Raw genomic sequence first — 27902 nt, 5'->3', positions numbered from 1 at the left:
TCCGGTAAACTCACTCACTCGGCGAAACACAGCCTTGCGCTGTGTTTCGCCGAGTACGCTGTTTCAGAACGTGGTATTTCTCCGGTCGAGCCGGCCCATTCGTGCCGAAGCATGGCTCTCCCACGTGCAAAACTTGACTCCTTTTTTACATTTATGTTTTTGTAGGATCATTATATCGTTAATCATTACCAACTTATTCGCATATATGTAACATTGGATCCGTATGTTTTACGTTTCGTATTGTCAGTTGTCATTCTCGATTTTCAATCCTAGCAAAATAAACCTTACAATTTGCTATACCTATCTTCCCAATATTTGATCTATCTCTGGTTTTGCCCTACTATAGTTTGTGCGTTCTAAGATGATATGGGTGACACTTCTCATGTTCCTTGCTACGGGTTTTTTTACAAGAAAACAAAAAAAATCAAAATGTAATAAATTATATTCCATCTACAAAAACAAATGTTTCCTATAATTGTAAATGAATAAAAATGAAAAGATCAACTTATTAATAAAAATTATAAATATTAACTGTGAAATAGGAGTATAAAATTATTGTGACGAAAACATTTGAAAAATGTCATTTGCATGAAACGGAATTTATGCCAATAGAGATTGACTCTGTTGAATCGAAATTAAATCGATAAAAAAAAATCTCACAGCCGAACATATAACCTCCTCCTTTTTGGAAGTTTTTTTTTTATGAAATAAGGGGGCAAACGAGCAAACGGGTCACCTGATGGAAAGCAACTTCCGTCGCCCATGGACACTCGCAGCATCAGAAGAGCTGCAGGTGCGTTGCCGGCCTTTTAGAGGGAATAGGGTAATAAAGGAGGGTAGGGATGGAAGGGAAGGGAAGGGAATAGGAGAGGGTAAGGAAGGGAATAGGGTAGTGGATTGGGCCTCCGGTAAACTCACTCACTCGGCGAAACACAGCGCAGGCGCTGTTTCACGCCGGTTTTCTGTGAGAACGTGGTGTTTTTCGGTCGAGCCGGCCCATTCGTGCCGAAGCATGGCTCTCCCACGTATGAAGTCGGTTAAAAAAGGGCGGCCATCTTAAATCGCCGGCACCACTGAAATGTCAGTACGAAATCGATAATTTCGATTGCAATTCCTTTACGAAGAGATTCGATATTTTTAAACTATCGATTAATATTTGTTAGGTAACTTCCCTACTATTGTCAGTTATAATGTGTCACGCATATCATCATAAAACGCACAAACTATTATATAGAGATAGGTATACCGAATAGCTCACATTAGACATTAGAGACATATAATATTTTATGTCAATTCAATTTTAGCTGCGATCGGTCGTATGTCAAACCAGAGATAGATTCAATATTGGGAACAGTTTTGTTTGAAAAATACAAATAAACAAACATATAAATATTTTTACAATCTTCATATTTACTCATATAAATCAATTACAAAATAAAGATTAAAGATAACACTGTACTCTGTAGTAAACTTTATTTTTAGCACGTCTTCGTTTATTTGTGTTTTTTTTTATATTTTGCGTCGGTCACCGACCTGGTTTTTTTGGGCACACCAATCGTTCGGACCAAAAAAACTACATCGAATGCAATTCATTTTTTGTTATAATTTAGTTCTTAGGGCCATTCATGAATAAACTACCTTAGATAATAATTTTTCGGAATATATTATATTTCATTTAGTATGAGCCACTAGCGAAACTAGCTTAGGTTGGGTTGCACCAGAGGCGAGGTTAAAGTTAAAGTTATGGTTATAGTTAAGGCTAACTTCAACTTTAACCTTAACTTTGACCACAAAATTTGACAGAAGACGTTGCTGGTCCGACTAGGCTTGAAATGAACGTGGGCGGGGGCGCTGCTGGTAAAGGAGAACTGTCAAAAATGACGTTATTGTATGTATATATCTATCCTGACCGATTTCGGCCACAGCGACTTTGGGTCTACGGCTATTGCAAGCGTCGCTCGTGTGCTCGCAGGTGACTGACGTAACCGATTTTTGCACTAAACGTGCGAGAACATTGAGCGCAAGTCAGTACCCCTCCTACATAATGATAGTGTATGGCTACAGGTGGTCGAGCCTTGAGCGCGTCGCGTTTAGCATCTAGCTCGGCCACACGCACTTTCTCATACTCTGACACCTTAGTGCTCACGGTCCGCTTCCATAGTGATCGGCCCGTAGCCATTGTCTCCCATTGTGACGGATCTAAGTCACACTTCTTCATGTGGCGCATGAGCACGTCTTTTTACCGCAGTAAATGGCCGCCTTGTTTTCGCTTGCCATTACTAAGTTCAGACTAAAAGACGCGCTTGGCCACAGCAGTGTTAGGCATCCGAGAGACATGGCCGCACCACTTCAATTGCCGTTTCATTAGATATGCCTCTATACCGCTGACATTAGCTCGTCGTAGAACTTCCGTGTTTCGAACACGTTGGGATCCAATGGATGTTCATAATGTCGCGTAGGCATCTTAGATGGAATGGATGCGGATATGCTTGCGGTATAGGTAGATAAAGTTAAAGTTACAGTTAGGTATAGTTAAAGTAAGTTGGTGCAATCCACCCTTAAAGTAGCCGCATAATTAAACTATTGGTTAATACTAGATTTACGTAGCCGAACTTAGGATTCTTGCCGTAAGAAATGTAGAACTGTAGTTACATAAAAGGCAGATTCATCTGCCAAAACCTCTTCCTTCCCTGGCTATAACAAGGTAGATTATGGCACACCACAGTCCACATCGCAAGAGAGCAATATTCCCACTTAGTAGAACAGTATTACAAATAATCTAATATATAAAAATAAGTCGGGTTTTCCTTCCTGACGCTATAACTCCAGAACGCACGAACCGATTTCCACGGTTTTGCATTCGTTTGAAAGGTCTCGGGCTCCGTGAGGTCTGTGGAAAAAAAATCTGAAAAAACTTCAAGAGAAATGCAGGAAAACAGGGAAAATCATTTAATGGCAAAACACGTTTGCCGGGACATCAAGTGTGTTATAATAACTGTTAAGGCGAGGATAAACCCCAATTTGTTATTCCGTGACTCCCGGTTTACCTAGTTCCAATATAATAACGAAGTGTTAAAAAATATGAGATATAAAGCACAATATTTAAAATAACTTAAACCATAAACATTTTAATAAAACGTAATACTTTGGCTGTAATTAATTTACAAACTTACCTCCGAAAAAACTCTATTTCATCGAAATACAAGTATTAACTAGGATAATTGTACATTTTATTTGAATAAATTGTTAGTAAATCAATATTAAAAATTCTTTAACCGAACAATTTTGTTTCTTAATATTTATTTCCAAAGATATTTAAAAAAAACATGAAAAATAGAGAAGATCCGCCCGAGAACCTATAGTTTTATGCTAAGCTAAAATGAATCTTATTGCGATGGGTATACGCTTGGTCTTTGGTTGTGTGCAAGGTTATCATTTTTGATTGAGATTAATCCCCGCCTTAAGACTGCGTTTCCAGTTTCCACGTGTACGTTGCAAAGAATGTGATCTTGAGAACAAATAGAATCTCTTAATTTGTCTGATCAGCGGAGCAATTATTCTATTGGATAAAACGAGTTAAACCACATTCTTGGCTCCGCAACTCCGGTGGAAGCCAAGCCTTAAGAGTTAGGGTGAAGCCAAACGAGCGTAATTTTGTGAGTCGTAAAAGCGCAGAATTTCCATCGCGTAAATATCTTTTCATACAAATCATGACTCACAAAATTACGCTCGTGTGAATCAAACAGGACGTTTGTATGAAACTGAATGCAGCAGAATTTCTGCCAGCCGAAATTCTGCGACACACAAGTCACAACTCACAAATTACGCTCGTTTTTTTTATGAAATAAGGGGGCAAACGAGCAAACGGGTCACCTGATGGAAAGCAACTTCCATCGTCCATGGACACTCGCAGCATCAGAAGAGCTGCAGTTGCGTTGCCGGCCTTTTAAGAGGGAATAGGGTAATAGGGGAGGGTAGGGAAGGGAATAGGGTAGGGGATTGGGCCTCCGGTAAACTCACTCACTCGGCGAAACACAGCGCAAGCGCTGTTTCACGCCGGTTTTTCCGTGAGAACGTGGTATTTCTCCGGTCGAGCCGGCCCATTCGTGCCGAAGCATGGCTCTCCCACGTTTGGTTTTAACCTTATTTCTTAAGGCTGCGTTATTTCTTCTCGACTGAGAGAGAATATTGCTTTGTTCTGTCAGTCTTGCTCTATGGCCAGGACAGACCTTAACGACCATTTTATCAATTCCTCCTCCTCATCAGATCGGTCTACTCCGCGACGGTCAACTCCTAGCGGAGGGAGCGCCCGACGACATCCTGCGTCGCTTCGACGCCCGCACCCTCGAGGAGGCCTTCTTCAAGATGGCCATGAGGCAGCACGAGGGACGGGCCATCGACTCGCCACGTGAGTATATCCTCATTATCATCAGCTCAGCTGGAGGATGGTGCGCCTGACATCCTGAGGCCATGAGGCAGCATACCAGCAAAGCTCTGGATATATGTATAGACAGTATAGGCCATGGCCTATGCGCGGCAGCGTCCTATGACATCCTAGGGGCAACGTCTTAGGATGGCGGTAGATTTCGTACATAGGGGCGGCAAAATGAAAGTGGCATCTACACATAAAAATATATAAATTCGGCCCTGTACCAGCTATGTAAATATAATAAATCTTCCGTAATTCATAACTCTCTATTCACAATGATGTCCAAGGATAGGTTTGAGTCATAATGAAGATTCTGTACAATTTTAATGTAACGATGGTGTGTGAATTTAAATACATGCAAATACAATGGTGAAAAACTAGAAAATACAAATTGTATATTACAATACCGTGAATAATCAGGTGTAAAAGAGAGGTACGTATTATAATTATTGTAAACTCAATTTTCAGAAAATATTGTGTACTCAAGTAGGTATAAATAGATTAATTTTTGCTGCGTAAACATTTTTTAGGATTCCGTACCCAAAGGGTAAAAACGGTATTACTAAGTCTACTTCGTTGTCTGTCCGTCTGTCCGTCTGTCTGTCCGTCTGTCTGTCTGTCTGTCCGTCTGTCTGTCTCCAGGCTGTATCTCAAGAACCGCTATAGCTAGACTTCTGAAATTTACACAGATTGTGTATACCTGTTGCCGCTATAACAAATACTAAAAAGAAAATAATATCAATATTTAAGGGGGGGCTCCCATACAGCAAACGTGATTTTTTTAAATTTTTACAAAGGCCTTAAATATATTATGTTTACTTACTTAAATAATTAATAATAATCTATACATACTTATAATAAAATCGTAGAGGTAAAATTTTTGTAAGTACATTGAAAATGAACTTGAAAAAACGAGTCAGGGGCATGGAGTAGTAGAGAACACTTTTTAACTTTAAATAAAATAAATAATTAAGGGGGGCTCCCATACAAAAAACACAATTTTTGACCTATTCTTTTCTCTATAACGGTACGAAACCCTTCATGCGCGAGTCCGACTAGCACTTGGCCGATTATTCAAAGAAACGTTATATAATAATATACACATTTTGTACTTTGTAGTTTGATAAGAAATTCAATTCAGTTACAACTTACAACACTAGTTGGTAGAATGAGGAAAAAAACTTGTATGTTAAATTAAATTTACAAATACTTAATATTCGATGAATATTAAATATTTAAATGGGTGCAAAATTATAATTGCATTAAAATGCAAAAGTATAATTAATTAATGCATTTTAGTAACACTAAAAATTCCGTGTGATAATAAACAAAAACTCGGGTGTACAATTTTTAATGATTTTGCCTCATATGACGTCATATTATTGTAAAAACTATAAGTATAATTTGGTACTACTAATATAAATTCTGTGGTATATTATTATCTATGGACCTGGCCAGTCTGGCCACGTGCTAAGTAAGTACCTGAAGGCTTGTGTTGTGGCTTGTGGGGTACCCCGTACCAGACAACGGAAATATATTTAATAATTTTATAAGTACTATACTTACATAATACAGTGTGCAATTAAACCTTCCTGCCAAATTTTGATATTCCTTGTTAAAAATAAAAATACACGTATTTTTTCTTTTATAACTCAGTACAAAAATGTTGAGAAATAGCTTCCGAAAGTTATCCTACAAAACACTACAATTAATGAACACGACGCGTTGCCCGCGCGTAACGTGCCCCCGCGCGCGCTCCTCGCCCCCGCTCGTTCCCCCGCACCGCGAGTGACCGTTCTGCAACAATTTTAAACGGGATAAAATATGTTATTAACAAAAATAACACCCAATTTATTTTGGTTTAATGGACTCTCCTAATTTGGTAGGAAGGTTTAATTGCACCCTGTATGCAGTGTCTGTGTGTTCTTTTACTATAGTGTGTTGGTGTAAACACCGTTATCCTTGAAACCATTAAATGAGCCCGTCAAAATGAACTACTTTTTCTATGAGAACCGACAGTATATAAATAAGTCTATGATGAGAACAATGCTGGGAACTCAAAAAAATGCCGTCTTCATATCGATCGGCAATTTGTATGGGTATGAAGACGGATTTTTTTGAGTTCCCAGCATTGTTCTCGTAGAAAAAGTTATTCATTTTGACGGGCTCATTTGATGGTTTCGAGGATAACGGTGTTTACACTAACATCTTTTATATATTTTTTTGTAACACGTGTTTCTCGCACTGTATAATAATTATTAATTTGTATTTTGTGAGAAATAAAGTCTTAAACCTTAAGCCTTGTGTTTAAGATTTTTTTTTATATTATATACGTCATATTTAATACACATCCAAACCGGGGAACATTGAAAACTTCTTGTTTCGTCAGCGGGATTCGAACTCACTACCCCCGGCTAGAGCTGCCACACACTCAACCATTGAGCCACAGAGGTCGTAATTTGAATTATTTGAATATTTATAAGTAATTTTTTGAGTTGAATCATTATAAGTAATTTTAAGTTTATATTTTAATTGTTATTTTTTATTATTTTATTTCAAATCTGTATTTTAGTTCTTAAGCTTTTTTATCTTTAATTTTATATAACTTATTTTAATTTTAAATTGTATTTACTGTATAATGTTAATTGCATGCTGTGACCAATACTTAATTGTGATTAGTTTAATTGCATGAAGCTTGTATTTTAAATGTCCAAACTAAATGTTGTAATAATTGCAAAACTGTTTTTGGTCCGAAATAAATAAATAAATAAGTGAAAACAATTTTAATGCTCTACATGAAACAAGGCTCTTTGGACGCGTGGTTAACTATAAAATTTCACTGTAAATAAAAGTATAATATTATTAAATGAAACAGATACAAAATTTTGGATGATGATGAAATAAGATTGTTCTCCGAAATATAAACTAGTGTGCTGACGTCATGAGTGGTCGCTGAAGGTCTACTTATTAGGATCAGCCTCCGTGGTCTAGTGGTACAGAGCGCGACTCTTGACTCGGAGGTCGTGGGTTCGATTGCCGCGTTGGAAACATGTTATTTCCAAGTTTGGATAGGACAATGCAGGCTGATCACCTGATTGTCTGACAAGTAAGATGATCCATGCGTCTGATGGGCATGTAAAAAGTCGGTCCTGCGCCTGATGTCTCGCCGGTCGTGTCGGTCTTCCGTCCCACTGGGTTATATGAGAGTAAAGGAATAGAGAGTGCTCTTGCGTACTGCGTACACACTTGGGTACTATAAAATTACTCCTGCGTAGCTGGCCTGGTTTCAATGAAACCGGCCACCGTCACCGAAATCGGTGTGGGGGGTATTATTATTATTAGGATCAGTACGTTGCACTGACATCCATTTGTATTTTGGAGGTCAGTGGTTCGTTGTGACCACGTGCCTCAAACACATATTTGAGGAACGAATGGAGCAGTCAATATTTGATATCAAGTTTGTTGCTCTGTCAAACATTGACCATTAACGTTTAATAATCGACAGTTGTTTGGATTGCTAACATGCTAATATTATGTATTTTAACTTTAATTTGATGATAAAAAAATTACTTAAAAACTGATACGGAATTCTAAACGTGCCAAGAATCAGAATGGAAAGTATTGCTATGAAATGTTGCTCTAAGTACAGAATTTTAAATTTTAAAACTTTAACCTTAACTTTGACCGGAGAAATTGACAGATGACAGCTGGTCCAACAAGGTTATAAATGAACGTGGGCGGGGGCGCTGCTGGTAAAGGAGAACTGTCAAAAATGGCGTTTTTGTATGATGACAGCGTTAGTTCCTTTTTTCGCCACGTGCGTTGTCGAGCTTCATGGTTATGGTTAAATATGGCGTCTTGATGGCGTCCATTTTTAACTTTAACCAAAGATTTGACATTTTGCATTGTAGTTAAAGTTACAGTTAAAGTTAGTTGGTGCAACCCAACCTAAGTTAAACCATTTCTAAATTCATTTGAGTGCAGCCAATATTTCAATCATTTTCTATGTTTTTAGCGGCGCTACCAAAAGAGACACCGACCCTACCGCTTCAGTACCAGTCACAGGACACTCTCAACGGTCTCACTAGCACTAGCACTGATGTGAGTGAATCTTAATCCATACTAATATTATAATGTGTCTGTATGTCAGACTGTCTGTCTGTTTGTCTGTCGGATATTAACTCATCATGCCCAAAGTCCAAACCGCTTAACCGGTTTTGCTGAAATTAAGTATGGAGATAAGTTAAGTCCCGGGAAAGGACATAGGACACTTAAATCATTTTTGATGCAACGGAGTTGCGGGCGTCATCTAGTCATATACTTAGACTTTTGTAGATGGCTGCGGCATAAATTATTATGCCATAGCCATCTACAAATATTGGCCAGTCAATAGGACACTTGGGTCGTTCATCATACGCCATCAAACAAGCAAAGAAAAAAATAGATGATAAATTAAACTTCAAAACGTAACAACTAAGCGACTTTACATCCTGCACTAAGGGGCTGTTTCACCATTTCCTGATAAGTGTCGGATATTAACAACTTATCTGACAGATATATAGTATGGAATACCTGTCAGATAATCCGTACTCTATATTTTATACTCGAGATCATGAGAGAAAAGGCCCCTATTGTTCAAAATTAGATGGCAGTTCCTTATAACATAATCCAGATTCCTTCCATCCCAGGTCCTCACGCCCAAGGAGAAGCCGGTGCTCCGCAGCAAATCCTCGGGCAGATATAACGCCACATTCATCAAGAGCATACAGCAGTTCGGACGGCATCCAGGGTGAGGATATAACGGCCCTAGGGGGCAGTGTGGGACCCAGAAAAATAATGGGGTTGTTTGTGTAGAGGCTTGGGGGGTGATTTATTTCATGATGCATTTTAAATTGAAATATAATATTAATTTGTTCTCAAAGTGGGCAAAATAAGTTTGGGAACCCCTGGTATACATGAATCTCGACTTGAAGGTCGTGGGCTTCGAACCTGGGTTCGATTCCTGCGGTAGAAAACTTGGACATCTGAGTGCTTTGTTTTTGCGCGTGCAATTTGATTGATAAGATGATCCATGCGTCGGATGGACAAGTAAAGTCAGTTTGGCACCCGGTTTCAATTTAATTTGCGACTACCAACATGTTATCAAACAAACTGACATCTTATCAGCTAATAGCCAACTCAAACTCAACATTTTTTATTCAGAATAAATTTTTTCAAGTATTCTCTGAACGTCGGGGCTACACAGATGCCTACCACCGGTTCGGGAACTAACCCGGCGAGAAGAACCGGCGAAAGAAACTCGCACGGGGCTATCTTTTTCTAAAAAGATGGAAAATTACAAAAAATACCTATATTATAAAATAACAGTGTCATTATGACTAAATAAAATACAACGAGTGTACAATTATTATACATAATATTATATTAGAAACAGCTCTGCAGGGGGCGACCTTATTTCCATGGTGTACTATCATTCATGAAATCAGTAACTTTATAGTACGCTTTGGTACACAAATGTTCTTTAACAACTTTTTTAAATCTATTAATTGAGAGATTTTGAACGATTTCTGGGATCTTATTATAAAGGCGTATACATTAACCTTTAAAAGAATTTTTGACTTTAGTAAGTCTAGTCACCGGAATTTCAAGCTTATGTTTATTACGAGTATTTCTCCCATGGGTATCACATTTTTTCGTGAACTGATATATATTCTTTTTAACATATAATACATTTGATAGGACATATTGAGAAGCAACAGTTAAGATTCCAGTTTAAAATACACTAAACGTGCTGTTGTTTCATCTGAAAATTGTCTAATCTTACTTACTGCATATGCTGCTGAACTGAGTCTTTCGGCCAACCCAGCAATATGAGGGCCCCACTGAAGCTTGGAGTTTAGTGTAATACCTAAAAATACAGCTGTATCCACTAGCTCCATAACATCACCATTTTAAAGCACATTGGTTTCCGTTTGCCTTACATTGGGCATTTTGAATTTAATACATTTTGTTTTTTTACTATTAAGTAAAAGATTATTAACGCTAAACCAATGTACAATCTTTGAGAGAGCATTATTTACTTCGTCATAACACGCATTAAGCCGTTTGATATTGAATGTAAGAAATGTATCATCAGCTATAATAATAATCAGCTATATAAAATAATACTATCCCATGTTTATCTTTAATTAAGAATGGCAGGTCATTTATACGAGTATAAATAAGAAACAGGAAGCGTCCTAATATAGACCACTGTGGGACCCCCAATAGACCACTGTGGGACCCCCAGGAGTTTTTAGGTGGAAGAGGAGATTTCTCCTCTTCCACCTAATCCCTTGTTTATAATCTTCCTTTGCTGTTTCTGTCTTTCTCCGACTTTTCAGGCCTCCTTCACAAAATTACAAAAAGGTTTGGCATATCCCTAAACTCTTTTTTTTTTTTTTGGTTCCCTCTATGTTTTTTCTATCCTTCTAGTGGTCTGATCTTCTCGCTGTTGTTCCCGTTCGTGGAGGTGGTGTGTCTATTCATGGCGGTGGGACACGACCCTCGGGACCTCGACCTCGCGGTTGTCAATGAGGAGGCGGCGCTGACACCAGGTGAGTTAATAATGTTTATTGTTTTCCATCCAGCACTTATCAGGAAGTGGTGAAACAGGCCCTAAATCTAATAATAGCAATAATTATTGTTAGGAATACAAAATGAACCGGTTGAATCACTGGAAGTTGCTTACAACTTTTGACAAAGTAAATAAATCCAAATTTTCCAGCACTGAGCGGGCTGATGAATGAATGAATATATGCTTTATTGTGCTCAAAATATACAAATGAAATAAAGGGAATTCACATGAACTCACATGCCCAGCGATTTGGTTAAGCTTGAACAAGGAGTAAAATACGACCAAGCGAGTGGTTGACCTTGACCAGATCTACCTAAACAGCCATTCTTTTTTATTTCAGTGGGTTATGACATCTGCGCCAACAAGAGCGCGGCGTACGTGGTGCCGTCGGAGTGGTCATGCGACACGCACCTGCTGAGCTGCTGGTTCCTCGAAGAGATGGAGAAGCGGAACCTGCTGGCGGTGAGTACCGGCTCTGCTGGGACCAGCTGGCGTTGAGTACCAGCTCTACTGGGACCAGCTGGCGGTGAGTACCGGCTCTGCTGGGTCCAGCTGGCGGTGACTACCGGCTCTGCTGGGACCAGCTGGCGGTAAGTACCGGCTCTGCTGGTACCAGCTAGCGTTGAGTACTGGCTCTGCTGGGACCAGCTGGTGGTGTATACCAGCTCTGCTGGGCCCAGCTGGCGGTGAGTACCGGCTCTGCTGGGACCAGCTGGGGTTCACGTTACCCTCACCCATGGATGCTCGCAACATCAGAAGTGTTGCAGATACGCTGCCGGCCTTATAAGAATGAATACGCTCTCTTCTTGAAGGTTTGCAGTTCTTTTGCTCCGGAAATACTTCTGGCGACAGTTCCTTCCAGAGTTATTTTTCCTAACATTTAAAGCTAATCATATTAATATGCTCAGAAGATCCATTAATTTTAAGCAAAACATTACAATGTTCCTTCCAGATACCCTACAATACTACCGCGGAAGCCAAGAACGCGGTCGCCAAACGCAAGATCTACGGCGCCGTCCACTTCCCGCGGAACTTCAGCTCGTCTCTCGCCATGAGGGTCGCCGAAGGTCGGGTGGAGGATGATGTGGTGGATGACAGCACCATCAGCATCTGGATTGACTTTACAGGTAGCTGGAGCTTACGGCTTGTTTCCACTTTGATTAGTGCAGGTGCGAATGTTTAGGGTTTAATATTTTTTGCGAGTGCTTAGTGTTTATAGTGCTCGTGGGAATACCTGTCCAATATAGTTTTGTTGCTGCGCAACTAAACAACGGTTGACGGTTTTCAATGCGTGAATACGCTAAACACTTAACACTAAACAAACGTGTCTCAACGAGTTTAGTTGCAGGCATGCTGCGAGTGCAGGGGAAAGGGAGGCGCGCGGGACGGGGCTACTCGCAAAAAATAGAACACGGTTCTATTTGCTTTGTTTAGTGCGAAAAGACTGTTTACTTATCGCTTGTACTAATCAGTTGCTGTCCACACGTGTTTTGACTAATTACTTAACACAATACTTAGCACTCGCACCTGCACTAATCAAAGTGGAACAAGCCTATCATGTATGGACGTAGGTAATTACTATCAGAGAAGTTGATTGCTAGGCAGATGGGGGATTTAAGCTACGTAGTTTGGTCGCGTTACGTCAATCCCAGCCGACAGATCACAATTAACATTGAATTGACATGATCCGACCAAATGACGTTGGTCTGTCAACTGCCTAGGAATCAGTTTCCTCGATCATAGGTACCACTGTGTAGGAATTTAATTTATGTATAGCTGGAACACATGGGCCAGGGACACGATGTCTTGAAAACTTGTAATAAAATATTAGTGGTCCTGTCGAGAAACACCAAAATCTTCATAGGAATGCGTTGTGGGCCAATTCCCATCTTACTATGAATTTTGTCGCATATATTTGCGATGCGACGCGAATTCGCAGTTATGTGTGGGAGCCCTAAATAAAGAAAGATAATAAAATCACAAAATCCCGATTCCAGACCAGCAGATCTCTCAGTTCCTGAAGACGCAGCTGTACAAGACGTACGAGGAGTTCGCCAGGCGCTCCATGCTCGCCTGCGGGAAACACGAACATCTGGTCCAGGTAATATAATAGTTAGATGTAGGCTCAAGCGATCCCGCATCCCGCCTAGGGACCTGGAGGCTGGCCGAGTTTTGAGTGGGGAGGGGCTGCATCCACCACCATCTTTGGACGCAGCAGAACTCACGTACTTGCGGATAGGACCTCCTATCCCCCGCAAAATGCTTAAAAGCATTTTCTCGGCGCAACAAAAAATTAATATAATAAATTATACCCCTACACCAGTTTCGGTGACGGTGGCCAATTTAAGAAACAGACCAGTTACGCAGGACTCAGGAGATTTTTTTTATTACCCAAGTGTATTCGCGGTACACAAGAGCAATCTCCCTTCCTTTCCTCTTATAACTCAGTGGGATTGACGATAGCTAGTTTAGCGAACCCTTTGGTTCTAGCTTCTAGGTTCTTTCTCCTAGACCTGATGACATTGACCTTAACTGATCGCCTGCTTCTCTGAACCTTTAGATGCCGGTTCACTTCGAGACGCCAATATACGGCATCATGGACGCGCAGCTGCTCGACTACATGGCGCCTGGGATACTTATAACGTGAGTGTACACTGTACCTATAATATTCACATCTCTTGTAAACATAATATATCCGTTTATCAGAACATCACTCTTTAAATGCTGTAGGGCATGGCCCAAGATGTTCAAATTTCCATATGGTTGCCCGAGCACGTACGGCATTCTCGCAACATAGTCGGCCTAGTCCAAAGGAATGAACTGGTCAATACGTCTGGGACCATCCGAGTGCTTGGATCGATGTTTTCCTTCACCGTACGAGCGTCCGCACTATGTACATGGGATCTAAAATATCTTATCACACGCCTCTACCCGGGATCGAACCTGCACCTTTGGTGCAAACCAAAGGTCTACCCACTAGGCCACAGACATGATTGATGACTTGGGCGCAACCCTCCGCCCCCGGGGAGGCCCAATACCCCGGCGGGGGGCCCCCCCAAACCGCCGAAATGAAGGCCACAGATATGAAAGATGGGCTCATCCCATAACGATCTTTCCAGGTTAATCTACTTCATGCCAACGCTCATCACCTCGACTCTGATGATCTCCGACCGGCTGGAGGGCGTCTGGGAGCGGTCGGCCGTCGCCGGCGTGCGGGCGCACGAGATGCTGTACGTGCACGTCGGGATACAGACCGTCGTGCTGGCCATACAGGTGAGTAGACCGCGAGTAGACCATGAGTAGCCAATTAGTAGACGAGTAGACTGTGAGTAGACGAGTAGAATGTTAGTAGATGAGTAGACCGCAGTCCTCAAGTAGACCATGACCAGAGTAGACCGCGAAGAGACCGTGAATAGACGATGTGGTGACAGTAGATAAGTAGACCTGGAGTAGACCATGAGTAGACCGCAAGAAGACCGTGAGTAGAGGAGTACACCGTAAGTAGACTGCAAGTATTAAAACAAGTAGACAAGAATAGGCTAACAACCTAAAGCTACTATATTCAACCACTCTCTTCTACAGTAACCCTAAGCCCAATAGCGCACTTGCGGCTAGGCCGCAGCGGCCAGTTCGCGGCGGCCATCGAGAGAGGTGTGGCCGCTGGCCGCGTGGTTATGCCGGTTTCATACTAAGGTATCCCGTATCTATCTCGATGGCCGCCGCGACCTGGCCGCTGCGACCTAGCTGCAACTGCTGCAAGTGCGCTATACGTACAAAAGATGAAACTCTTCTTACAATAGACATTTCCCTTCAGACAATAGAAACAGTAGGCCTAGCGTATGGCGCCTTCAGTCTGCCGTCGCAGGGCTCCCTGGCTCTCTGCGGGCTGCTGCTCTTCACCCAGGGTCTGGGTGGGATGTGCTTCGGGTTCCTCCTGTCTGTCTACTGTGGTAGCTACACGCTGTCATTCTTCACGGCGACTGGCAGTTTCTACCCGATGATATTGCTGTGTGGTGAGTTCAGAGGTTTCTACTAATAGCCCTAACGCTAGTGTAGTCAAGTGTCAACGCATAGATCACAATGTAACAAATACCGGGTGCAATTCCTGCCAAATTTTGATATATTGATCCTTGTTAAAAATAAAAATACACGTATTTTTTCTTTTATAATCACTCAGTACTAAAATGTTGAGAAAAAGCTTCCGAAAGTTATCCTAAAAAACACTACAAATAATGGACACCATGCGCCGGCCGCGCGTGACCTGACGTCGCGCGCGCGCCTCCCCCCGCGTCACCCCCGCTCATTCCCCCGCGCCGCGAGTCACCGTTCTGCAAAGATTTTAAATAGGATAAAATAAGTCATTGAAAAAAAAATAACACCCATTTTTTTTTTGTTAAATGGACTCTCCTGATGATACCTAAGCCCTGGAAAAAAATCGACAGGAAGGTTTAATTGCACCCTGCATTTTGTCATATTATGCTGAAATTAACCGCCGCCATTTGATGGATTACCTGTAAACCTTTAAGAAGAGCTTATTCCCATTAAGGCCGGCAACGCACCTGCAGCTCTTCTAATATTGCGAGTGTCCATGGTCGGTTGTTGCTTTTCATCAGGTGACCCGTTTGCTCGTTTGCCCCTATATTTTCCAAAAAAAAACTCTCTAAAACGGCCGGCGTACTTGAACTCTTCATAGGTCCATAGGCTACGATTTCCATTAGGTAACGCGTTTGCTCTCTATTACATAAGCATCTTCCCAATTCCAGGTATCCTCTGGCCACTAGAGGGCATGCCCTACGCTCTCCAAGTGTTCGCTCAGTGCCTGCCCTTCACAATCCCTGCGCGATCCCTTCGTGACGTCATGACTAAGGGCTCCACTCTCACCAGCCCTGAGGTCTACTACGGTCTTCTTGTGACGGCCCTTTGGATATTCATCATGCTTGGTATGTGTTTACTCAAGCTCAAGTTGAGGAAAACGTAGTGGTAATAATATACCTAGTAGAATATTATTAGTTGGTATTTGCCAGTTGTAGAAAGAAAGAAAAAATATTTCTCTCACCCCAAGTTCCATTTGATGTTAAAAACGATCAAAATGCCTCCTATTTTGAGCGTTTTGATCGTTTTTAACATCAAATGGAATGCGGGGTCAGTATAGTTGGTCAGTGTTGCCAGTTGTAGAAATAAGTGTGTTTTGTGACTTTGTTTGGTGGAATTGAAAATGATCAATGAAAGTGTGGAAGAATGAATTAAATTAGTATATCTAAGTGATAAAATGTATGCATCAAAATTCATAATAATATTATGAGTTAACCAATTTACATTATACTTGTGGTTTTAAAAAAGTATTTGTTGTAGGCAAAGGTATATTACCGAGAGCAATTTAGCTATTATTATCTGTACAAACTGTTTTGTAAGTTTTATATAAATTATGCCGAAGTAAGACTGCTATGGTGAGCTCTCTTATAGGTGTAATAATAATTGTAATTCTACCCGGACGGTAGATTTGGTAGAAATTTTCAGATAATGGTAGAGTAAAATTTGAAATATTTTTTATGATCCTAGTGATAAGTTGCAAGGCCTCGCTCCTCTAAAGCATTTTTTGTAACAAAATTCAAAGGAAAATTACAAATAACATTTTTATTGGCAATTTTATAACAGGTAAAAATTATAATTTTAAATTTATTATTGTATTTATTTATTTATATATTAGTAGGTATAGTACTTATATTATCTACTACAAACTGTGTAATACAAAGTGAAATATAAATGTAGACTTAGAAAAATTGAACATGCTCAAGATACGTAGCTGAAAATTAGCCCAGTTTAGTTAGTAATCAATGATATTCTATGTTACTAACGTAACAGTAATTATTAGTTTTAGTCATAGAAACTGTAAAGAGAATTTCCAGTACATACTTTATTTTTAAATTATTGGTGTTGAAAGAGGAATTTAATTTGAAATTATTATTTGTAACTGGTAACTTTTCCATTTTATTTTTTAAAGTTTTTAGGGTAGTGTAGAAGATCTTTTGTAAATATTATAGTTTGTAAACTTTTGTACAATGGTAATAAGATTACCGAATTTAACATGGTTATTGTGATAAATTATGTGATTTGGTAGCATTATAACAATAAAACATTTTACAGTACCGTATTGTTTTGTTTCCTTTTATAAAAGTTACTACAGCTGTACGTAAACATATTAAATTACAATATTAGAATAAGAATACATGCAGTATTCTTATTCTAATATTAGACATTGGGCATTATGAATTAACCAACTTTAATCTTTTACTTACGATTTTTAAAATAACGTCTAAACAGGTTTACTAATGTGTGGTAGAAAAAAAACAAAACATTGGATATAAAAATTTTTATTATAGGAAATAAAATAAAAATTTTTTTTCAAGATTCAACAACATCACCCCGCGGCGCGCCGTCCGCATGGCACATCCACACTATTCCACTAAAATAAATAACACATACACGATGCATTTCATTTTCCAAAACAAAAATAAGTACTGGCAACTCACGATATCACATCCGATTTTTCAAATTTAGAATCCGATATGTATTTTAATTTTTTTAAAGAGCTTATCGTGTTCGCTCCTAGTCATTCGACCGGCTGTAATTTAACATCGACTAAGAGCTGACGACCACATCGGTCATGTGGCTTCAGCTATATTAGAACTCCGTTAGCTGCTTCCCTGAACGACCTTTTCTGATAATCTTCGTGCTGGCAGGCCTTAGGCGGTGGGTGTACGGTGTACCGTGTATAGTACGGTGGGGAAAAAATTGAGGTTCAGCGACTTTAATTTTTAAATAGATCGGGTGGTGGGAAGGGGTTCCCAGCGTTAATTATAATAATAAAGCTGGCAACCCCTTCCCACCACCCGATCGAATTAAAAAAAAATCTGGGTGCACAGGAAGTACAGAGCAACTGTTTGGAGAAAAATTAAGTCGCTGAACTTACATTTTTTCCATTTTTTCCCCACCCCAGTACACCCACCACCGCCCACGGCCTGCCAGCACGCTGATTAGCAGATGTTGTTCAGGGAAGTAGCTAACGGAGTTTTAATACAGCTGAAGCCACATGACCGATTTGGTCGCCAGCTCTCCGTCGAATAGGTTAGGTGATATAATGATATTCTCGTTACTATAAAAAAGTATATTTGACATTGACACTGACGTTTGACAGCCAGTGACAGGAGTCGACGGCGCGCGCGCCAAACTAGTTCGTTGTCAACAACCGCCCACTCGAGGTTCGCAGCCCGCATATCACAAAACACGTTGATCCCTCGACGCAGGAAAGAAAAAAAACTGATTGCTTTCACAGTTCGCCTAACTATGACCTAAACTTACATCTATCACGCGTCCCTTTCGCTCGCACTCGCTTATTCTACACAAAATCGTTTTTACAGCGCGGGGCGGGGCCGACTTTTGCTTTCAAAGCGGCGAAGGCAATATTTTTCACGATAAATATCACACATTTATCACTAATTGATCTATCGGCCAATATTAGCGGACAGCGTATCTTTTTGCTTACGTCTAAACGCAACGATCGCTGATCGAGTTGTGCGGTTTCAGACGCGTCAAAAAAATTCTCAACTACCCCCAATCTTTAGAACCTTCGTTATCTGAATGGTTCATCAAATTTTGTCTGTTATTTTTGACGATAGTTCAACATTATGTAGTTAAACATTTTTGACGTCCTACCTAAGTCCCATACAACTCAATCGCGAGCCAGTAGACTCCGCCCCCGTACAAAACACAAACTAACCTCAAAACTATACAACTGATCAACGTTAAAACAAGTCTGATATTCACAAGCAATGGAAGTGCCTTACAAATTTAAAATTTCCTAGGCATTTTGTCTCAATCCGCCGCACCGTAGGGGATAGAAACAGTCGTATAATTTACTAACGATTGCGGGTAGTTAAAAATCATCGACCATTTTCTGTCCCTGAACTTCAAAATAAGCAGTTACATGAACTCATTTTGAAGACCACGGTGCACTTACACGTTGTGCGAAAGAGACGTACAGAGCATCGAGTACCTCTCTTTCGCTCACGCCCCTTAATACTACAGAACATAATTTCAAGCTTTACATAACTCTGTACAAGAGTGTTGTGACATAATCTATATTTATAATCAGGCCTCCGTTCGTTCGCGTATTTACAAATTGATTCACCACATTATTTATAACAAAATGTACGTGCGCTCCATTCCACGGCTACAGAGCGAATGACACAAAACCATACTTCAAGAGGGTAGGTCAAAAATTTTTCAAAGTACCTACAAATTGATATAATAAGTTTGATCATTCGTTTTGCACCTGTGAAACAAACTAAATGTGCCACATCAAAATCTTTTACCGAGCGTACAAGTCTTGCTAATATATTTTTGTCCATTTTCTTATGATGAAGAACTTAAAATCATACTGAAGAGTTCCTACACATTTGAACAAGTATGCCAAGGCGAAAAACTTCACTCCAGTATGATTACATGATCCCCAACCTAGCAAAGGGTCTACAGAGATACATTCGACAGAACATAATTTATAAACAAATATTATGAGAAGTTATTACGTGATCATCATCGCAATATGACTAAAGAAAATGTCGCTACATTTTCTTATGCATTACATAAGGGCTACAATGACAGGCGCCAATCTTACTGGATTCCAGCGCTATATTATCATTTCATATTTGAATCAAGTTTATAATTTCATATTTCAATCATATTTATAATAGCGCAGAGTCGAAGCGAATCGAATTCCCAAAAACCGAACACAGAATATTCAACCTTAACTCCAGAGCGTAACGCATACATTACTTCTGTGAATCAGCGATGGTCAGGCGCATTGACGTGAATTCGCGCGCCTTTTTAAATTCTTAGAAGTAATAAAGTGCTTTAACGCTTTGGAGTTAAGGTTGAATTTGTTGTTCAGTTTTAATAACTCGCTTCGATGTGCTTCGACTCTGTGCTAGTATAAATCTTATATCTTTAAACGAGCAATTCTTGTATATATATAATTGGAATCTCAGGATCGGCTCCAACGATTTTCATGAAATTTAGTAGGTATATAGTGGGTTTCGGGGGCGATAAATCGATCTGGCTAGGAATCATTTTTAGAAAATGTCATTTTATTCGTGTTTTATCGAATACCGAGCAAAGCTACTTAACCATTAAGTGAAATTCGGTATTGAGACAATGTGAATCCAGTGAGACGACATAGGATACTTTTTGTCCAGGAAAAGTGTACGGTTCCCGCGCGATTACCGAATCAACTATCAAATATATCTCCGTGTACCCCACAACAAAGTATTCTGCCCTCGCAACACTAAGCACGATTCACAGCCACCCCTAAACATATACAATATACATTTGACGCCATCACAGTGCAATTCCCAACACACTATATACTTTACTCCTTTCTGATTCAATTTAAACCCATAACTTAGAATTTAAGATTTGAAATCCATTCTAAAACGTCGTTCTAAATCCCATTGCATTCGAATCTGATAAGTAGCTATTCAATGTATAGGTTAGTTAACTAAAGCTGGCACGATCAACACATTAAAGGAGTGAGCACACTGAGACGGGCCGTGCCGGGGCTCATCGCAAAAATCCGCTTCCATATAATTTGTATGGAAGCGGATGCGCGTATCGCACACTGTGTCGGGGCGCAGCGGATTTCCGCTTCCATACAAATTGTATGGAGGCGGATTTTAGCGATGAGCCCCGGCACGCTGACCCCGGCATGGCTCGTCTCAGTGTGCTCACTCCTTTACACATTGCGCTTGTGTAGTGTCTGTGAATAAGCGCGCGGCGTAACATCGTACTGCATACGCATCATGAAAAGTCTGCCCGTCTCTCTCGCGCGCGGTCTATCTTATGAGCTCTCTTTTGCTACTGTTTATAAATACAACGTGATGTTACAAGTCAGTCGCGTGTGATCGGCGCGCAGCGCGTGCGATTATTTACCTATTTGGAGGTTAGAATAAAATGTCTTCGGAAAGAATTAGTTCCGGCAAAACTGTAACGGGACAATCTCGTGAAATAGTGTACAATGTTTTTATTTATCTACAACGCACCCATTTTATTAAAAACTAACTCTAGTCTACCTAAAAAAACATTTATTTTTAAACATACTATATAGTGAAATTGCATAAGGGTGAGTACTGCGAACGTGCCAGCTTTAGTTAACTGACCTGTAGCTGCCTTTTTCTATTTCGTTTGAAAAATCAAGTGACAGAAAGCTTTGACATGCTGGTGGTAAATATACTCGCTCAGCTTTTATCCCCAATTTAAATATCACTTATTCATCATCGCGCTACACGGAAATATAGTTTAGTCAGTTTTTTGGCTTTTTATTAAATCAGAACGAAGTTACTCTTAACACAGTTTCAAGAGCATGTTTCTAGTTAATTCTCAGCATATTATAATATTTGTTATACACAGCATATATATTTTAAAATAAAAAATGGAACATAATTTGAAATAATCCTGACAGAAAAGTTAACGACAATTTCGAAATTCGAACAAAATTAAGTTTTTTTAGTCTGTGCTCTTTAAGCAAAAGAATACTGTAGAAAAGTGTTAAAAACCTCCATTTACACACCGCCGAGGGCAGAATCGTGACCTAACTAACTTAACAAAACTGATCACAAATAAAAAAAATACAAAATAAATAATGAACGAACTACTTAACACTGGATGCAAGGCACGGGCCGAAAACAAAACGAACCTAGTAGCTATTACGTATGCTATATTCGATTCACACAGTAATTTTATTTTAGTTTTTTTACTGTAGGATCTCTGTCTTTAATTTAGTTATTTTATTACTCTTTCTAAACCGTTACCACGATGGCATAATATAATACAAAAGTGTGAACAATCTGCATTTTAAAACAATATACAGTACTCCCAAATTAATAATGCGCATGGAAATCTTCGCTAATTGCATATTCACGGAAACACCCGAATCTATGAAACTTGCATTTTGCACCTTGTTCAAAGGAAATAGAAGTAAATAACATATAGCCGGTGGCTATCCGCTATCGCTAACTCACCGGGAAGCCATCGCGGCGTTACCATGGTAACGTCCAAGCAACGTCAGGCGCCTCTACGTCGGTGCAAAGCGCTGTTTCTCTTATAGTTAAGTTTAAAACAGCGCTTGCAGCGACGTCTTCCGACGCTCGGGAAATACGATCGCTGCCGAAAAATTACGAAAATTTCTATGCACATTATCACTTTGGGAGCACTGTACAATATTCTAATAATATTTTGTTCTTTATAGCTATTCATTTCTATTAGAACTTCTTCTATTAGAAAAAAAAATTCTCCATCGTCATTCTAATATCGACTCAATCGCACACAGAATAAAAGTCTAAATCCCCGCAAAACGTAACTTAACTAAGATAAAACGACAATGTTTTGTTCAGTAGACTCTATTTTAAAAGCGCTAAAGGCGATATTCCAATGCCGATAGACAATTTAGTCGCCCGCGCGCTGCTTTTCTCTTACTGTGTGAATCAAAACATTATAACGGTGGAATTTTACTCTACACCACGCTTGGACTGTATTCTCTATTCAGATACAAAGTAATTGAAACGTAAACAAATATTCTCTAAGGGGGGGAAAGCATGTCAAGCGATTTTTATACATCTAATAGTCTGTATTCAGTGTTTTTTAGCATTATTATACTCCCAATTTAAATGTCACTTATTTAGTAAATGACGCATTAATTTAAGTAAAATTGAAAACGATTTGTTTATGTTTCGATTATTTCGAATCTGAATAGAGAAAAGAATAGATACTAGACATAAAACAAAGTTGCGTGCGATGCGTTGCAACTCGCAACAGAATAGCACTTCTGTTTGTACCATAAAGTTAATATACCTAGCGGAATAGAGCAACAATCTCGAGCTGTCAAACGTAACCGAAATTGGTTTACATCTGTGTGTAAAAATATGTGTAGGTACGTATACACTTTACAAGCATGATTGAACATGATTTCTATGAAATTAAATTGTCAACGTGCGGCACCAGCGCCGTAAATAGGGCGGTGCCACCGGTGCCCAGGCACAGGGCGTAGACTCTGGGGGGGCGCAAAAATGGCCAGGTAGACTCTTATTTTTTCGAATTGCTTCCGATAAGTACTTCCCGCTGCGCCCCAGAGTTGTTTTCCAATGTAGTAACCTTCTCCTTTTTGAAAGTCAGTTAAAAAACAAGGGAGCAGTCATATAAGCTCGCACAGGGCGCAAAAAAGGCTATTTACGGCACGTGCCGACTGGACGTAAAAAAAAAGAGTGCTGCTGTCACACGTCTCTTTTTACCACGCAGTGTCACTGATAGTGACATCTCTCTTGCTCAGGCCTTTGTTTCTCTATTCCGCTAGGTATATTAACTTTATGGTTCAAACATACAGACATATCGCCTGTTTTACAACCGCGATAGGCTGGCCGCATACACGTTTACCGTTTTCGTTTTCCTAATGCAGAATTTCGATTTGGAATTCCGTGAGTCTAGCGCACAAGTCTTTCTTCACGCGCGGACGAAACGTACGTGCGGAATTCGTCCCGTACGGACAAAACGGACGTGTGCATACTTTCTACTGATTCCATACATTCGGATTTCCGAATACGGAAAACGTGTGTATGTCCTTTACATCAGTAGTATAGTCAACAAATTATTATGTATCGCGTCGCTCTTTTTTTTTGTCGTGTCGCTCGACTTTGTCACGTCTAGTACCTACACAGTCTACGTGTTAAGAGTACTTATGTACAGAGGCTCCATCTATATTCTCTACACCGGCATGTCTTACAATATTATATGAATTATAATTTGTGATTCATGTTTTATATTTTGAATAATTCGATTATTCGAAACGAGATGTTACCATGTGTTTTTAATTATTTAAATTCAGTCCATAGTCTACATTCAAAATTACCGGTTTTCAGTTTGTTTACTATTTTAGTATTTGAAGTTTCGAATTATCTTGCCATAGTATGAGTTCTGCTGTAGTTTTATGCAATAGGTTCACATTTTCAGTATAAGTATTAACCCATCTCGGATTATCGACACAATTAAAAAAGATCAGATGTCAAAATTGACATTTCAACTTTTTAAACAATTGAAGTGTCAAAGTTTTCAACTTTTTAAATCGCTTTTCGGAACGGCACTGCCAATTGAAGCGAGGGCTGATGTTGAAGTATTAGAAGCTGGTTACTATGGCAACTGCGACATGCCGGGAGTACAATAGTTGTGTAAACCTAACTAATCTCATCAGCGACGTCGGCGCACACACCTCGAACTGCTGGAAATAAAAAAAAAGATATTATTGAATATTACCAATCCAAAGAATCATTACCAAAAACTAAAAAGTAATAGTTATTTACAAAAATACAGTTATCTCTACGAAACTAAAAGGTCACAGACTCAGTATTTATTTTATTACGAAGTGAACGGCGTTTGCGCAGTATAATATCTGATTGTCTTACAAGTAAGATGATCCATGCGTTGGATGGGCATGCAAAAAGTCAGTCCTGCGCCTCATATCTCGCCAGTCGTGTCAGCGGTTCGTCCCACTGGGTTATAAGAATAAAGGAATATAGAGTGCTCCTGCACATTTCGGCACTACAAAATTTCACTGGCCTGGTTTTATTCCAACCGGCCACCGTCACAGAAATCGGTGTGAGAGTTATTATAATATTATATCCCGGGGTGCCACGCGGTGCGCAGGGTCTTGTTGTTGCTATATTATAGTTGCAGGAATGCAGACTCTTATACATGTATCGTCAGTACCTGGTCCCGGGCTGGCGTCGGGCGGCGCTAGAACTTGTCCTGGAAGAGGAACAGGTTGTTGGTGGCGGCGACGGCGATGACGCTCTCGGTGGGGTGCCACGCGGTGTGCAGGATCTTCTTGTTGAAGTCCAGGCAGTCCACGCTTATCTCGTCCTGAGGGAAGATGAAGTAAAGTTAACATGAAATAAGGCCTTTGCATCTATTGTTGATTTATACATTACAATGTAATCTTGTACAAGATGATGCCAGCAAATTCGTTGCGCTAAAATTCGTTTACCGCTCGTGAACCGTACATTTTTCCGGGATAAAAAGTATCCTATGTCCTTTCCCGGGACTCAAAGTATCTCCATACCAATTTCAACAAAATCGGTTCAGCAGTTTGAGCGTGAAGAGGTAACAGACAGACAGACAGATAGACAGACAGACGGACAGACAGACACACTTTCGCATTTATAATATTAGTATGGAAGTATGGATTAGTATGGATTTCATATACGGTACATGAATATTTTGTATTTCTCAGGGAGCCATCACTCATCAGTCATCAGATCAGCTCAACCCACTTAAATTACACCCTTAAAAGTTTTCAGAGAATATAATTATTAAGTTAAAAGATAAAACTAACAAATCAGTTACTTAATTTCTAGAAACTAGGGGGAAGGGGGGTGGGGCAATATTGATTGATTGTAATTGGCCTGATTGCTATGGCATTTATAATATTATGTACAAAGTGTGTATGTGCTCCCAAAGTGATAATGTGCATAGAAATTTTCGTAATTTTTCGGCAACGATCGTATTTCCCGAGCGTCGGAAGACGACGCTGCAAGCGCTGTTTTAAACTTAACTTTAAGAAAAACAGCGCTTTGCAGCGACGTAGAGGCGCCAGACGTTGCTTGGACGTTACCACGGTAACGCCGCGATGACTTCCCGGTGAGTTATAGCACTTATTGACGGACCAGCTATATGATATATTTTACTTCTATTTCCTTTGACCAAGGTGCAAATTGCAAGTTTCATAGATTCGGGTGTTTTCGTGATTACGACAATTAGCAAAGATTTCCATGGGCATTATTAATTTGGGAGGACTGTACGGTTCACCTGGGCAAAAAAATCACTCTTCGAAAAGTACAGTATTCAAAGGGTGGCCTGGGACATGATTTTTTTTAATGTCCATATTGGTTGCCTAAACACAAATGGCATTCTCGCAACATAGCCTGCCCAGTTTGGAGGAATAAGCAGCAGGGCTAAAATGGTCACATTTAGCAATTCCTCTCAATCAATTCAGCAAATGAATTGTCAAAACTGTCAAACTGACCAATGTCAAATCAGTACAAAAATACAGAAATGAATTGCAAGCAGAGTTGCATTTTGCGATTTTAGAAAAATGAATCATATTATGATTCATATCATGATTCTTCAAAGCGACCATTTTAGCCCCGCAGGTCAATACGTCTGGGACCAATGATGAAATACTCAAACCAGATATGTTACTACCGCGCGCGTTGTAAATGCCCAATTGGGCCGTCTGTTCTTTAGTCTGAATCGAGCGCAGTCACGAACGTGCCGCGTCTTGTCTTACCTGCATAAATTGAAAATGACGTCGTGCGCGTTTCGAAAATGTACCAATTATGACTCAAAAAAAAACAAAACACATGGAATCTCTTACCACATGTCTTGATTGCAATAAATACCTCGATTATTTACATTTTCAAATTTTTTTTCGAACAATCTGGAAAAAATCGAATTTTCGTCATAGCTCAGGCGAAGAAAGAGACAGCGATACGATTCGATGTTTAAAAACAGAACTGTCTCTTTTATGTAAATGGTTTTTCGTATCTTTTGTTTCACTTATCTGTCAAATTTGTCAATGTTTGCAATTTTGAATTTGAAAATTGTTCGGAAGAGATTTAAGCCGGAAAATAGTATGGACGTAACAGATCTGTATAAGTAGAACATCATTGTCTGGGACCAACCATGTGCGGGTTTACTTACGATGTTTACAGCGGTTTAACACGTTTGCTGCGTTGTGAGGCATTTATACCTCATACGCGTACTATCGCCCAGTGCGGGGACAATTTGCTGCAAATTTCCTCTGGTGCGGAGCTCGTATTTCATAAAGTACTAGTAGTGTATGGATGAAACAAATATATAGATGTGATAAAAATATACGCTCTGAGGTTTTTATGCCCCATAACGCACATTTCGTTAGGGGCATAAAACCCTGGGGTAACCCATATTTACTTATGCAGCGAACGTGTTAAAGCGTGGAGACATACTTTCATATTTAAAATATAATTAAATATACGAATGAATATTTCACTACCTTCTTCCTCTTAGCTGTCGCGGCGACACGTCGCGGCCGCAGCGGTTGTCGCGGGCGGGCGGCGGCGTCGCGCGACGCCTCCAGAGTGAGCTCGCCGCGTCGCGCGCCCGCACCGCCGCGCTCGAATATCCTGAAATGGAATACATGGGTTAATGCCAGTCCACACGGCGCAACGTCAACGTTGCGTCGACGCAGCGCTGCCTTTTGACGCACAGCCGGCCACACAGGCGCTGCGTCATCGCAGCGTTATTACGAAGCAGTCTTAACGTCAACACCCCCGCTTCGTCTCGGGGGCTGCTGTCCGTCATGTGTGCGTTGCGCGTTGCTGTCACGACGCAGCGCGCCGTGTAAATACATTGGTTATGTATTTGTATGTAAAACAACGCAACGGCAGCGCTGCGTCGACGCAACGCGCCGTGTGGACTGGCTCTTAGGGACAAAGCCTGCATATGCAGGGTGTAACAAAACTAAGTGACAATACTTTAGGATGGGTATTGGGTATGTATCCCTTGTATAGAGTTTACTGTGAAAGTAGCACCGCTGAAAGATCTTTTTTTTTTTGTATAGGCAAGCGCCCGGACAGCGTCATGAATTTTCCTATGCAAAAGTAAAAAAAAGTTATTCTTTCAACCTTGCTACTTTCACGCCGAAGTCTATAATATAGAACAATACTAGCTGTCCCGGCAAACGTTTCTTTGCCATATAAAGTATTCCGCCCGTATTATTTT

The 27902-nt window shown here is 40.1% G+C and overlaps 2 protein-coding genes and 1 long non-coding RNA gene across 8 annotated transcripts in view; 1 reads left to right on the top strand and 2 right to left on the bottom strand.

Moving 5' to 3' along the window:
- Nucleotides 1-16118, top strand: part of LOC121737816 (ABC transporter G family member 20) — a 75756-nt gene extending 59638 nt beyond the window's left edge. For both annotated transcript variants that reach the window (XM_042129524.1, XM_042129525.1), the window contains 11 exons: nucleotides 4267-4408; nucleotides 8445-8530; nucleotides 9118-9218; nucleotides 10904-11025; nucleotides 11386-11507; nucleotides 11998-12172; nucleotides 13043-13146; nucleotides 13606-13688; nucleotides 14165-14318; nucleotides 14860-15058; nucleotides 15809-16118. In XM_042129524.1, coding sequence (XP_041985458.1) covers nucleotides 4267-4408; nucleotides 8445-8530; nucleotides 9118-9218; nucleotides 10904-11025; nucleotides 11386-11507; nucleotides 11998-12172; nucleotides 13043-13146; nucleotides 13606-13688; nucleotides 14165-14318; nucleotides 14860-15058; nucleotides 15809-16023 — 1503 coding nt within the window. In that variant the 3' untranslated portion in view covers nucleotides 16024-16118. The remainder of the gene's footprint in view (nucleotides 1-4266; nucleotides 4409-8444; nucleotides 8531-9117; nucleotides 9219-10903; nucleotides 11026-11385; nucleotides 11508-11997; nucleotides 12173-13042; nucleotides 13147-13605; nucleotides 13689-14164; nucleotides 14319-14859; nucleotides 15059-15808) is intronic.
- Nucleotides 236-13003, bottom strand: LOC121737820. Its single transcript, XR_006037195.1, has 3 exons — nucleotides 12940-13003; nucleotides 2390-2394; nucleotides 236-255 (listed from the first exon to the last, which is right to left on the bottom strand). It is a non-coding gene; the product is annotated as an uncharacterized LOC121737820 (long non-coding RNA).
- Nucleotides 16119-23748: 7630 nt separating the features above from the next.
- LOC121737817 (protein phosphatase PP2A 55 kDa regulatory subunit) overlaps nucleotides 23749-27902 on the bottom strand; it is a 57934-nt gene continuing 53780 nt past the window's right edge. For all 5 annotated transcript variants that reach the window (XM_042129526.1, XM_042129528.1, XM_042129529.1 and 2 more), the window contains 3 exons: nucleotides 27175-27304; nucleotides 24852-25004; nucleotides 23749-24363 (listed from right to left, as the gene is read on the bottom strand). In XM_042129526.1, the coding sequence (XP_041985460.1) occupies nucleotides 24879-25004; nucleotides 27175-27304 (256 nt within the window). In that variant the 3' untranslated portion in view covers nucleotides 23749-24363; nucleotides 24852-24878. The remainder of the gene's footprint in view (nucleotides 24364-24851; nucleotides 25005-27174; nucleotides 27305-27902) is intronic.

This window comes from Aricia agestis, chromosome 21 (genome assembly GCF_905147365.1).
Source record: "Aricia agestis chromosome 21, ilAriAges1.1, whole genome shotgun sequence".
NCBI classification, from domain to species: Eukaryota; Metazoa; Arthropoda; class Insecta; order Lepidoptera; family Lycaenidae; genus Aricia; species Aricia agestis.
The sequence above is the reverse complement of the archived record's forward strand: the minus strand, read 5'-3'. Positions and strand labels throughout refer to the sequence as shown.